Raw genomic sequence first — 15,428 nt, 5'->3', positions numbered from 1 at the left:
TTCAAAGAACGTACTTCCGTGGAAGCACAAAAAAAAATCAAAATTTACGCCCATTGTGTAAAGTACACACTTCTAACCCTCAAATGTGCAGTGTTTATTTTGAACAACATTGCCAATAACGTTTTAAAATAAATGTATTTTAGTTGTTTAAAAAAATCAGAACAAATATCTAGGCTTCACTATTTGTTTATTTGAAACTCTAATAAATTATGTTTCTTATGTTCTAACTTCCAATAAATTATGTTTCTGAAAAAAACTACAGTTGACTTGAAGGGTTATTCCCAGAGTTGTTTAAAACAACAGTGCGCATTTAAGGTTTCAGGAGTTTTCCTCATTATTTACAATTTTATTTTCAACTCTGAAAAGATAATTATACAGTCAGGTTTTTTTTTTTAAATTATATTTTTAGAAGCAAATTTATATAATTTTCGAAGGTTTCATCTCGACTTCCACCTAATTGAAAATTAATCTCACAGATGTCACCCTTTTGAAGGGTCACCACAATGAACAGACGTTCATCTTATTTTCAAAGGATGTAAAACTTGCAACCGTCATTTAACCATAAGAGGTAACGTTCCTGCTATGTGGCGATCGCGTCGATGATAAACCATGTAATGATATCGATAAAACATCGATACGGTAATATTTATGCAATGCAACCGCACAAGACAGATGTTGTTAAGGCCTAAACACAATATGGGTATTCATGTCGAGCTCGTAAACAAATACCCAGCCGTAAAAATACTCTCCTCCATTGACGAGTAATGGAAGATACACAGTTTACGGCTGGGTATTCGTATACGAGCTCGATGTGAAGACCCCCAATGAATACGTTGCGGTTGCGTTTGCGGTAATTTGACAGTTAGCCCATACATTTTCTGTCAAATTAACGTCAACGCAACGCAAACGTATTCATTGTCAAAAACATCATATCAAGAAGACTGGGAACTCTGCCTGAGACTGAGCGACAGTTTTGGCAGCGCAGTCTTACGAGTAAAAGTGTAACTGAGGCATGCTAGTGTGAGTGCAATGCAATGCGAATGCAAACCGATCGCCAATTATGATGACAGTTCTACAAGGTATGCTATTCACGTCGATGCATTAGTATTAGTGATCGTTATGAACTTTTTCCAATTTTGTATGAAATTTGAAATGATTTTGCATTTTAAACAAAACTTATAAAACATACTTTTCTGAAAAGTTATAGAAATGATGTTGAAACATGTTTTATTTGTGGGGAATACATAAACATGCTGCGGTTTAGGTAAAATATGTTGTTTTTCACCAATTTGCCGGTAACCTTTTTGCAATTTTCGTTTTTTTCTTGTACTCTAATAGCGCTGCTAAATAGAGTCGCTTATGTTTCATACAGTAACAAAAGTCATGAGCTATGACAATGACTAAGATTATGCTACAACTATTAGAAGTATAGCATTTTTATATTTTTATTTCGACATATTGTCGCAATTTTTCACACTAAATCTAAATTAATATCAATTTCTAGTGTGTTTCAACTGGAGATTCACTCTCCAACTAAAAAAATCAGATATAAAACAACATAAAACGAGAAATTTCCAAAAATGTTCTGAATTCCATACAAAACGCGAAATTTTTCATAACGAGATTTGTTTGTGTGCGTGGATAGACAAAAATGTAGCATACCTTGTAGAGCTGTCATCATACTTGGAGCCGATCGCACAGGTTGGACCACCACATACGCCCATTCTGTCTTCGCAGCCATGCAAACTTCCACCTTTAATGGATGGAATGCGCTGTTTGATTTGACGCTTGTTATTTGTATGGGATCGATCCAGAGATGCCAGTCTTCTTGATATGATGTTTTTGCCATTGTGCTTGAGCCTTTAGTACAGGGGAATTGTGGGTAAAATGAATAAAGGTGGTAAAATGGATACCCGTTTAAATCTTGACTATTACGTTGAAAAATAGTACAAACTTCTCTGGCACCTTATCTTAGAGGCACTAGAAGCTATTTGAGACAAAGTATGCGACACGAAACGTCAAACAGTCAAAATAATAAACATAAACAAAAAACACGTGTACATTCATGGTGGTGATGTTATTGTCGCTGCAGCACTACTCTGCAATTCGCTGGTGAGTCCAGCGACGCGAAGATTTCTAGCGATGTCATTTTGTATGATTATTTCTCGCACAGTACAATGCAGTTTTAACGTTCTTTGATTAAATAGACATAGTTTTGCAACTAGAAAACAATCAAAACTATTAGGAAATATTACAGTCGCATATTTCGGGACATTTTATGTTAAATCAAAGACTACATTATATTAAAATACTACAAAATTCGCTGGAAAATCTTTGTCAGACGAGCGACTCTTCTCTTCCGATTTTTCTCTGCATGCACAATATTTTTGGCCTACAGAAAATTAGGTTTTTTTTTCGAGTGTTAAACAGTATTTTATAACGGTTTTTCTGCAAATATCTGTATTCAGACTACTAACCAGCAGAAATCATCAAAGGTTAGTAATTGTTTAAATGATTTTCTCGAAAAATTTAGGTATTTTCAATAATATGTATGTGCGGGTAAAATGGACAGTCCATGGTGATGGTGAAAAAAACGTGTTAATTTCCATTGAAAAATCTAGATGCTTCGTGTTTATATCAGAAAAACGCAAAGGTAAACTCGGACCGATGAACAGATGACCGCGGCTAAACGTACCGTTGAATGCGGAGTGTCCGTAAAAAAAGCTTCCGCTATTTCTCAGTTTCTTGCGGATAAGGTCATATATTGTTATTAATTCTACGACGAACAGTGAAAATTAAACTTTTGGTGAATGCATAAGTGTGTCACGTGCTATGGAACAACATTTTACTATTTGTAAAGGGATAATTAATATTCACGCCCAAGGTGTTCATATTACCACCTCTCTATGTTCATTTTACCCACACGTGTCCATTTTACCCCCAAGAAACTACTTTCGAATATGCTCATGAAAACTGCGAAAAATACTATATTTTAGTACTTCTTTATATTTTTTGTATCAAACATTAGTGACTCAGCTAATGTGCGCTATCGACTTATAGTTGTAGTGTTAAACTGTGGAGGAAATTGGGAAATGGCTTAGAGTGTCCATTTAATCACCCCTTCCCCTATTAAAGTATTTTGATTCAAATTTTTACACACGCTTTTCAAGTTTTTTTCGTTTAAAATCTGTAATAAGTCCCTTATCGTTTTGGCACGTTTGACAAAACATTTCTGTAGTTGTATTGTTAAACCCGTATTTGATAGTTTATGCACATTACACACCCACATACACCATTAATGTTTCTGGGAGTCGTTCGGGAGCGCCACATTATATGAGAAAGTCTGACACTTGTGTACCTTAAAGGCAATATTATAAATCTACACTATTAACACCAAAAACTGTGAATTGACGCATGACATTTAAATAATTGAAAATTCAAGTTTTTCAAGAAGGGTACATAGTTTTTTTAATATGCTACTCATCAGTTTCCATTTTTTAGAAAGTTTTACATGGACTTACTGACAATTGTTATATTTTTTTACAAAAAGTCATTTGTTCAGTCTCCACTTATCTATTCTCTAATCAAAGTACAAAAACGCGACAGTTTTGGACTTTAAAAGCTTGTATCGCAAACGATTAGTTATTGAGGACGTCGAAGTAAATTACTTGCAAAAAATGTGCCCACAATGTCAACTGTAATGCGACCATGAACTCGATGCTGATATATCAAAGCATTATTCAAAAAATTTTGAGCTGACAACACAACAGACAATTTCGTTGATTTTCAGGTTATTGAGCTATTATTAGGCGGATTTCGGCTGAACTATAGCTTAAGAAGCCGAATTATAGCCGTATAGAAGCCAACAAAATTGTTTGTTGGGAAATCTACCTATCGTAATAAATTTTGTTTTTCCGATTTAAAATAGTAAATGTGGAGCACTATTCCCATGAACTACTTTACTAGATAACTGTTTGTGGATCTGTTGCTCCGTAAATAACAACAGAATAATTTGCTGTTGTTTGCTGATGTAATGAGAACCTGTTCTATTTTTGGTGATTCTGAAACATAAGATCAAACTATGATTTTAACATGCGTGGACTCAAGTAAAAGTGATATCATGAACAAATAAATACGCAAAAACAGTGTAAAATTCGAAATTTAGAAAAATTAAATCATGAAAATTTCATTTATTAGTGCATTATAGAAAGAACAATCGTAATCTCCTGAAATATAATAATATTATAAAAAATCGTTATATCGCATGAAATTACTCAATTAACATGTTTTGAATATCTACATAAAAATATCTTTGGCATAATCTATTGGCAATCAAACTGACAACACTGCCGCTAAAAATTGTCCGTTGCATTTCGCTCTCTTGCCCGCCTGATAGAGAACGCCATGCACACACGAGATGAGCGTTAACGTTAATTCGTTGTTTGTGCACTGAGCAAACTAGACATCAAGCAAGAGGCAGACAGAGGCGATAACATTCGTCCGTCGGCTCGTCAATCGCTTTTGTGGAGCAAAGTAGAGTAAATAGTTTAGTGTTTACTTCGTCGTGGTTAAAATCGATTGTTTTGCCGTTCCATTCCCATCGTCACTTGTGAAAGAGTTTTGAATAGTAAGTTTTATCTTCCGAATCTAGCACCGATTGTGAAGCTTAAATACGCAGTCGTTTTATTCGTACCCCACACCACACATTACTTCTTGCTGGTCGGTGTTGAAAATCAGGCGAGTCATGACCAGAAATTAGTGCTACGTGATTAAAATTAAAAGAAAAAAAAATTGTACTAAATGCATTGCTCGGTACATTGAAGAAATAGTTACCGCAGAAGAATATTTTGGGCTGTAATTTTTTTATTTGTCTTCGACAACGTATTTGAAGTGAAAGTGCACCGAATAAAAAAATAATACCTAGAGGCATTCGCATATTATTCCTGCATCTGTGGGTTTGATTGCATTCGTTGCCGAGTAGCAGAGAAAAAAAGTGTTCTACTGATATCCGGTCCGGTCAACAGGATGTGACATTTGTGAAGCAGCTATTTATGTTCTGAAAACAGCGCAAACCCACTTACGGAAAAGGTGATATTTCACTCAACTTTTTCGAAAGTCACCTTCCATAATGGACGAGGAAGAAGATGTGGCCGATATCCGCGAACAAATATTCCATAACACCGTCCGTGAGCAAATCGTAAGTAAACTTAGTTTAGAGTTTGGTATTTGTAACTTTCTCCTTCTTGTAAATAGTTATAGCATTTAAATTCTCCAAATTAAAAGATCGTAGATTTACAACACAAACCGGCTTTTGCAGTACATTGATAAAAAAAATTAGAAAATGATTAGCGTCATTTATCAAAATGCTCTGCCGAGAAAAATATCTATTCAAATTTACAATCCGAAAATTCAAAATTCTATCAAAAATAGATTATTAATGTGGTTTTATTACTCAGTTCCACTGAAATAATCAAAATCATACATTTAATCGGGATCTAGAAAATTCCCGAATTCAGCTACATAATTGGGTTAGAAAGCTCGATCATAATTGAAAATATGGAAACATACCGACTGAGTTGCAGTGCCGCGCCTACCGATCGAATATGTGACGAACAATAGCACATAGGTAGAGAACAAACACGACGGGTAATCCGCCAGTCAAGTCACATAATAACTTGAATGCCCGGTAAACGAGTTTTGTTTCCTCTCGCTAAATAAAATTGTCCCAAATTGAATCCCGAAGCGAAGCAGCAAGACTTGATGGACAGGCTAGATTCAGTTGGCTTACTTTGAACAATGGAACGTTGCTTTGCACACGCGAGATAAGCGCGGGGGCACCCTAGCAAAAAAAATATCAAAATAAACTACGTGTACCTTCGGCACTAGCTGAAACGGGGCCGCCGGTTGAAAGCTGGTGAATGCAAGCGCACCTGGAGATAAACGTTATACAATACATTTTTGTCGGGACACTGAAACCGCTTGTGCGAATGAATTCCCGTACTTGAACTTGTCATTGTTTCATTATCTATTTATTTACATAGCACCTATCAAAGCTGTTGTATAATTACTGCATTGAGACTTTTAATTGCTACATCAGTTCACGTGAGGATTGAGAATTTAATGCTGTGGTTACCGTACAACACGCTCCAAATGAGTATCAGTTGACTAACCAACATGATTATAAATGAAATATTATGCCTTTCCAGAGCGTGTTTATAAATAGACACACAAGTGACGCAGCAGAACTGGAAGCATGAAACTGCGTCGTCTGAAATAATTCTTAATCTAAAGGGAGATCCTTTTTGTTTTGAATAAATAACACGCAATAAGTTACAGGCATCGAAAATTTCTTCTAAAAACACTTCGTCTTAAAAATCAATGTGCGGTTTCAAGGTACCAAGAACATACACTCTCTGGCACATTCCTTAAATTTGTGTTTGAGATTTTAAAATTTTTATTAATAATTTTTTTTTAAAGGTTTATTATATTCAATTGTTCTACCAGTAAATTTGGTTTTCTAAGTTTATACTGCTAAAAGATTTGACTTTTTTTGTGATACCGAACATTTCTCCCCTTGCACCTGGAACTATCATGGAAACGTACAAATTATAATTTTGCTCTAACAAATTTCTCGTTGATTGATGTAGGAATATCATTTTTTGCAAAAAAAGCAAAAATAATGTACCATTTTTCAATGAAAGAATTGATTGGGAATTCTGTTTTTTTTTTAATCATCCCTGGTATTTGACTACAATGTTTCGAATATATAGACATTTGCTTTTCTCCTGATGTCACTTTGATTGGGTATTTTCTTTTGAATACGTCTTTAGGGCTTTCTTGAAAATTTACTCTGACTCAAAAAGATATATTTAGAAAATTAAACAATATCACTAAATTCCATACCAAATAAAAATAGTCGTTAGGCAGGAAATGCTTCAAAAAATTGTGGACATTAAAAAAATTGAATGATTAGAGACTCTAGACTGGAAGGTCTCATTCATCTCTCGTTTAAAAGAAAACCATTTTTTAAGGTATTGCGTTGATCTCGTAAACGTAGGTTAGCTAAAGATTACCCGTCGTCGTAGGTTCGAGTCTCGGCTCGGGAGAAGACTGTGAGCGCCAGTAGCGCTAGCCCCGCAATTGGCCTGTCACTAAATAGTTGGCTGCGAAGTATGTATATAATAAATAGAAGGTCGAGTTCCGAATCCGAATGCAGCTTTTACCGTTATATGCAAGTTTCTGTTTTCATCCCCAAGGCCAAAAAAAATATTAGCAAACATTAGTGCAAAAGCAGTATAAGGGTGCTCGCGAGCAGGTGTGATATCTCCACTACTGTGGTCTTTAATAGCTGATGACTTGAAGTGAAGAAAGTTGGATTTGGATTCTAGAATGTTTTGTTATATACCTACGTGGAAAATACAGACAGTCCCACATTTGCATCATGTTCGACATGTTCGACTTAAAGTCTGCGACAGGCATATCAAAACATGCTTGGGAGTGTGTTCAATCACTTTAAAAACTGGGTTTATATTGGGTTCCTGGTCACTAGAATCGGTGGAAATGAAAGAACCGATGGTCAGTTTTGTATCGTCTCTTCAGTTTATAGGACCAAAACCTATCTGTGGTTTATTCGCTTCTCCACTCAAAAAGGAGCTGAAGGCATGGGAGTTTTCAGGGGCAGTAGCGAGTCACCATTAAGTGAATTTGTCACTATTTTGAGCCTGGTCATTAAAAAGTCACTGAAGTCATTATTTTAGCTTTAAATGAGCAGAAATTGCTTTTTTGTATCAATACATACCTTGGAAAGAGTATTTCTCATTCATCAAATATTTGGACAGTTCGGTTTATTAGGCTTTCTCGTGAACATTTCAATCGTAAAAGTTCAATACCACCCGATGCTCTCGAATCTCTCATTGGAGTGAGCAGCGCAGAATAGATACGAACAAACTGTCTATGAACTGCCAATAAAGCCTGCTTCATTTACTATTGAAACAAATACAATTGCGTGTATTTCAGTTATTAATTATTTGAATTCAATTTCTTACAAAAATGTAGCATTTTCTTCATACATTTAAGAAAAAGTATGGATAAAATTATTCCTCACCGTTTTTGAAGAAATTTTCGAACTTCTCTTGTAATACGGTTCATTAGGTGGTACATACCTTCTTCGTCCATCGTTTTGGCTATCTTGATCTACGAAAGCTTCATCTGATTGATGTCTTTGCCACCTTTTTGCTTGATTACCATGATTTTCATGATTACCCAGTATTTCTCAAAAAGAGCGAAACTGGGGACAATTGGGTAGGTTAAGGCCATTCGGAACAAACCGACCCTTTTCTCTGCACACGATTCTTGGAAGACTTTGCTGTAATGACATTTCGCCAAATCTGGTAAAAAAATCGCGGAATGGTCGTGGGATCGAATGAACGGTAAAATTCGTTTTTGGAGACACTCTTTTTGTTCCAGTTTTGACGTCATTGTCTTTTTTGTAACGAAAATTTTTGTCTTTTTGCCATAACCGCAAATGCCCTGCCAAATAACAAATTTAAATTTAGCTCGAACATCTCTCCGTGCCGTTGCCATGTAAAATTTTTGACCTAGGATTTACTCGAAGTCAGCCTTGACATAGGTTTCATAGACCATTAGAAGAGGACCATCGAACTTGATCAGCACCTGATCGTATAACGTCCGAGCACGGATTTCGGCCACTGTTTAATGGTCCGGTTTGTCTGTTTGCTAGCTCGATGCGACATGACTCCTTCCCGGAGTAGAGTTCATGGTACTATGGACAGCACCGAATTTTCTGGCCAAATCACGGTCCAACAGATTGGGATTCCTCTTGATGGTCTTCAAAAACCTTACCACGCAGTTTCCGATCGACAGTTCCACTCCGATGATTGGCTTAAGGTTTTCGAATCGTAATCGATGTTTTCTTAATATACCGTTTGATAACGCGCCATACGGCATCTCTCGGCAATTTCAGCTGTTTAGCTAGCCTGGATGAAAGCCACAGTGGATTTGTCAAATACCTGTGCACATTTTTTTTCGTCTATCGGCTTCCATGTTGATTGTTTACAAAATAAAGTCATTTTGCGGAATCCGTCCTGAGCAAAAGTTTGTTCCAATTCTAAATAAAGCAAGCTTTATGAAGGTTTATTCTAAAAGCAGTCCACGTCTTTAATTGGTGTTATGCGTGAAAATACGTAACTAATTTGATTTCCTTATCTTAAATCAACTGTACTTTCCTGTTTTTCCTGATAAAAAAATCGAGATTGTATTCAGCCTCAATTCGTTGCATATCTTACCTTACTTAACCTCAGTTCGTTGCATACTGAACACATAGACAAGCAGAATTAATGCTATTTGGTCTAATCAATACCACCACTTTCAATAGTGATACGTTATCCAGACTTAGCAAGATTAAAAAAGGGGAAAACTATGTCGAACTATGAAGAATGGTTGTTGTGACGAAAATACTCAACACAGCGTACGAAGCATGAGAAGCCTCAAACGTAAACTGGTCCTGTCATATTTCTTCATAATCCAATCATAAATTGTTCTGGATTAACTTAGTACGACAAAATCAAAAAAGATCTATATGAACTTCAAAAATATGTATTTTTGCTAAAAATTTGAAGTTTTTATTAAACTTCTAGTGACCGCTATTCGAACCATTTTCATTTGAATTGAAGAAATGCAAAATATAGTCATACATCTCTGCTTTTAAGCAGGATTTCCGTAACTAAACGTTATGAAGTTCAGAGCAAGCACAAAATTGACACACAATTCATTAAAAATACGACAAGGTATATAGCCTTAGGCAGGGTGGCGACTACTGGGAAAAACCGGGAGAATCAGGGGATATCAGGGATTTAATTTCTCGATCAGGGAAATCAGAGAATATCAGGGAATTTGAAAAGTCATCAGGGAAAATTTCAGAGGCTTGAGATTTTTTTACGAAGTTAGTTCTGAATTGAATTTATTTCAGAGCATTCGATGTGGACGCTCACCAGCAACCCTACAACAACACTCAAAAATAATTAGGTTACTTAATTTGCTTTTTCCGACGCGAAAACGAAAGTACCAATCAATGCCAAATGGGTTCAAAATATGCAAAAAATAATCGATCTTTTTTTAATTAACTGAAACTATGTACTCGTACTTGGTTCAGCAAACTAAGTTTTTGTTCTTGGTAGAATAATTTTCCTGAAAAGTAAATTTCAAGAAGAACGTAGTCATTTTAAGCATAGGCTTTATTTAACCCTATTTCCGCGGAGTGATAGAGTTTTTCCTCGATAAATAACCTTCAAACTCTTCTTACTCAGCAACCACATGCAGAATTTGCATTAACTTAAAGATCTGATCTGAGTTCCAAAAATTTCAAGTATATTTGTTAAACTGCAATCACAGTTCAAATTTCAGTTGAATTCCCGCGGGGAATGCACGGGAACTTTTTGTTGTACAGTAAAACTTTCTGAGAATGAATTGCAAGGAACTGATGATACCTTGTACAGGGCTCGTAGTGACCAAAATATCAAGAAAAAATTACTTTACTTTACTTTTTTCGAAAAGTATCCAAATAAGTACTAATAAGTCATTCAGTAGTGCGCGCATTTTATGCTAATCAACACATTTTTTTCGTAAAAACTGTGGTTAGACGAGATTTTTTTCCAGTTTCTTGCACTTCATCATCATCACGTTTACAATTCCTTCAAAACTATAGACACACCTTCTAACATCGCCTGAGCAAGCTTCACTATCGCCATTGTCATATTCCAGTAATCAAAAATGGTGATTACTTTTTTGCAACCAATTGACAGAAGACTCAAAGACTTGCTCAATAGTTTGAATGTGTTTATAACTCGGAATATAGTGAGTTCAATTAAAGTCGAAGTCACACGTTGATCTTTCGAACTATATTTCTATTTTTAACAACGGCTTTTACCTGTAACACATAAGTTCATTAAGCAGACAGTATGTGCAGTAGGGAAAGCGAAATATAAGCGAACTGGAAATATGATCACACGTTGATGTTATCAAATTTCTATTAATTGGATTTAATTGGAACTAGCTGAAATGCGATTAAATCTATCATTAACATTTTCAAAAATACAAAAGCACCTGGTGACATTTTTAATGAAGTTCTTTTTGAGATACTCTCAGAAATTGTTTCAATATGAATATTTAGCCAAATTATGGAAAAATGCCAGAAATACTCCAATTTAAAGCCTTATAAGGATCCAGCTGAGGTTTCAAGTTTTCGACCAATCAGTTTATGATGATACGTGCTAATAAATTCGAAGGTCATTCACGTGGAGCTGCTCTTCTATACTCAGAAAAAGCATTCAACAGGGTTCAGGATAAAGGTTTGATTGCGAAATTGTTAGTTTCTTATTTTCTTATTTTTACAGTCAAGATTTTAATTTTTTTTTTTTTTCAAGATTCAAGTTAGTAAAAGCAAAGCTAAACTGTTTTAATTACTGGTGCGAATTTTGGTAGGAGCCAGTTTAAGTCTGATCCGTTTTAGTTTTGTGATTTAGGTGAAAAAACCTATGATAGTCGTAACTCAAATCAGTTTTAAATAAATTTGAATGGTCAGGGAAAAAAATTTGGAACATCAGGGAGAATCAGGGAATATCAGGGAATTTAATTTTGGAAATTGAGCCGCCACACTGCCTAGGGGTTGTATGAAATGGTTACGTGAGACTAAACACAGTAATTATTAGGATTTTTAGTTACAAAGGTTGCAGACAGAATCAATTCGCTTGTTCAGTTACTTGTTATTCCCAGCTTCTAACCGTTACAAGAATATTCAATTCTTGTTGAGTAATTTTCCCTTGCATGTTCACGAATGATAATCAGTTATACTGTACGATACTGTAGCCTTTACCAGCATATTTTCTTTCAAACATCAGTTTTTATTTGAATTCTAACAGCAGGTTATCAAATTGTTAAAAAAAAGGATTGTTTCAAACTTTTCGAAAAACCTTTACCTCCTAGACATCAAATTAGTCTAAGTTTATGAAAGCAAACAACAATTGACCTGTTGGGAGGGGGAGATTCTGGCATTTTTTCATACTGATATAGAGAATGTCACAGTAAATGGCAGGCATGCTCGCACATGATCGGTTCATTGTTCGCGTAAATTTGTACTTTATCGTTTGAAATCTGACAGAACATTTGCCAGTTTCATTTCCAATTCTATAGAATGTACCCCAGTGAAGAAAACAAAGACGTAGTCCCATGTCAAAATTAAAGTATTCGAAAACGGGTCAGCCTACTTTTTGTATCAGTTGTAGGGGGGATGGAGTGAGACGGACAAGATGGTTGAGACGGACATGTGACTTGTTTTAACACTTAGCGATTTTGTTTTTTTGCCAAATTGCCCCGGCCACCTCTTCACCAAGTTAGCAATTGATTTTCGAACCACCAATGTTTACATTTGTCAAATGTGCAAAAAACTAACCAATTTTGAAAAAAGGCTACGAGTTCGCGTGCGGATGTAATTTTTGCGTGTCAGAAAATAGGATTTTTTCTCCACGATTTCCCACGATTTTTTCGGTGTTGATCCATTTTCCGGTTGTTCAAAACATGCCTGACCGATACGTGGAGAGATACAGATGAAGTAGATTGCTATTGAAAACCTATGAGAGTTTAAAAATTTTGTGTACTGGTGGGGTAAGACGGTCCCCCACCAGGGTTAGTAAGATGGAGAGTGTTTATAGTGTTATTTCCTTCAAATTAAGGTATTCCTCGATTGCATCCATTAAACGTGCACCGAAAGTCAATTGGCCGCTGTTAGACGCGAAGTGGACTGCGAAATGTCGGTTCGTGCTACCGCGGTAAATTGTGGCATCCCTATAACCACTTCGAAAAGGCGGATTGCATAAACTGAATTTTGTTTTTTTTTTTTTTTTCATTTAAAACATCTGTCTGAAATTGTTAATGGTTCAGAAATTAATCCACTGCACAATAAATAACTATTATTGTTTCATTAACCTATTCAGTTTGATAATATGGAAACTACCTCTGAAAAACTGATACAGGATGACACTTCGGAACCTTGTTTCCGGAGTGTGACCAGAATCATCGAAAACCCTCAAAATATTCTTCATGTGTGTTTGCGTTTCACGTTTTGTTAATTCATAACATTAAAAAAGCTACACTCGTCGTTTATTGCTAATTTCCTTAACATGTCCGTCTTACCCACACCACCTGTCCGTTTCACCCGCAGGTTGAAATGGTTCAGGTCCCAAAAAATATGTTGTTCCACATGTAAAAATTTATTGTTTCCTTAACATGTCCGTCTTGCCCCCACATTCCCTACGGAATTTCTTTGGAACAGTCAAACCTGTTTTTGTGCGATTTTTTTTTTTTTTGTGCGAAAGTTATTTTGTGCGACTTTTCTTATGCGATTATTTTTTTTTGTGCGAATTTTTTTACTGCGGCATATGAAAAAGGACCACTTCCGACAACATTTTCAGCCATTTAGTTTTTCCGATTCTTGGAATGAGTTCCAACGCATTACAGAAGTGTTGCGTCCAAAAATTACTATTTGAGCAAGTTTTACGTAGGAAAAGTCACGAATTGCTTGCCTACGAAGCAAAGCGGTTAAAAGGATTAGCATATTTAAAAAAGTTTCGTTTATCAATCCGATGTTTTAAAATTTCTCTCATAGGTATTCTAAATCAGAATCAACAACTTTCGGGTTATTTTCAACTGAAAATTTTTTTTATGTGGTCCCTATCCACCGCATAAAAAAAGTTTTTTTTTTTCAATAATGCTGTGGAAATATTGTTTTGTAGCTGCACGTGAAGTTTCAAATTATTTTTTTTTATGCGATTTTTTTTTGTGCGGTCCCTATCCCTCGCACAAAAACAGGTTTGACTGTAATCACAAAGCACCCAACTTCAACTACTACTATGGTGAAAACCTGGTTTTGCAACTTTAAACAACTGAATTGTAACATGAACGTAAAGAGATACACTATCTGCACAGACCGTTGGTCCACTTTCCTAAAGGCCTTGTTGATCTGGCAAAAAGCAAAGGGAAATGTTTCATCAGGACCTAAAGGTAATGGAAATTAGACACCATAGAGAATGTAATATCTATATGATAGCAGACTATTCACATAGACATCTTCACTGTGACCGATCAAATATACCAAAACATTGTTTGAACCTTGCTAAAAATTTGTCTTGTGTTACTACTTCTGTTATGTAGAGAATGTGAAAACGTGACGCCTAAATGTCGATGCACATTGAAACAGCAATATTGGCCCAAACATGATTCGTCATACAATCACGTGAGTAGACTGCTGAATAATAGCAGCTCAAAAACTGTTATCATATGCAGGATTGTCATCGTATCAATGGTTCCTTATTGAGGATGCAAGTTTCGTGGAAGAAGGTTCGTAAACATAGCTCAACGTATTTTATGACTGATTCGTCCCTTATCAGTTAAACATGAGGAGGAGGATGAGGCAAGACATGAAGATAGATAGAGATTATGAGATTTCGAAACAAACCAATTCATTTATTTAGTACCACAAATCTGAGTGCGTTGATTTGGGATTCGGATTTATTCCGTGCACTTGATTTTTTGAACCAAAATATGTTATTTCGAACGGAAACTTGAAATGCGTTGACCTTTATCGGAATAAGCACTCATATATAATTTCCGAAAGGTGTTTCTTTCTTAAAACATATATTTTGTTGCCTGCGAAAAGCTACCGGAAACTGTCTATTTCAGTAAATATGCAACTATGAACAAAAGAAATGAATGGCAGAACCCCAGAGGGTAAGCAAACCTTTTTAAATCGAAAACAGGCAAATCACTCAAAAAGAGAAGCCTAAATATTAGAACACCTCTGCCCACTTTTTCGATTTAAAGTGACCTTCAGGGTAGGTAATCGAACATCCGTTGTTGTACTCTGTTAGAATAATAAACATCTGTTCATTGGTCGAAATTAGAATGGGTTTCGCCGTCATTGACTGGAAATAGGCACAACGTGAAGAAAAATGCAAAAGGCAAGACATCTGCGAATTTTTTCTTCCTTTTTCGTCTGTTCGGTGGCCTTCCATGCCAAGATGACAGTGGCTGTGTGCACAGCATTTAAAGTGTGTTTTTCTATGGCACTGTCACAGGTAATTGGACGTAGCGTAATTATTTCTCACGTTGGTTTATAGTTTACCGATTTAACCTCTATCCTCTTGAGCTGGAAGAATCGTTTCACTTTCGAGTCTGATTGTTTGTGCTGTGTAGTCGTTTACTTAAAAAGTATGTTGCATTTCTGATAAGGCCACTACAGCTTCATTTGAGTTGTTTCGGACTGTTATATTGCAGCAGCTGTACTGTGATGAAATCAGGTTTCCATTATTGCAAGAGATTTTTCGCTGTGCTACTGCAATAGTGTTGATGTTTTATTT

General features: G+C 35.8%; 1 protein-coding gene across 1 annotated transcript in view; it reads left to right on the top strand.

The window, feature by feature from the left end:
- Window positions 1–4,428: 4,428 nt before the first annotated feature.
- The window catches only part of LOC129722219 (protein Lilipod), a 30,714-nt gene continuing 19,714 nt past the window's right edge, over window positions 4,429–15,428 (top strand). The window contains exon 1 of the mRNA XM_055675516.1: window positions 4,429–5,197. Coding sequence (XP_055531491.1) covers window positions 5,129–5,197 — 69 coding nt within the window. The 5' untranslated portion in view covers window positions 4,429–5,128. The remainder of the gene's footprint in view (window positions 5,198–15,428) is intronic.

Source organism: Wyeomyia smithii, chromosome 2 (assembly GCF_029784165.1).
Source record: "Wyeomyia smithii strain HCP4-BCI-WySm-NY-G18 chromosome 2, ASM2978416v1, whole genome shotgun sequence".
Lineage (NCBI taxonomy): Eukaryota > Metazoa > Arthropoda > Insecta > Diptera > Culicidae > Wyeomyia > Wyeomyia smithii.
Note: the sequence above shows the minus strand (reverse complement) of the source record. Positions and strands in the feature narration are given on the sequence as shown.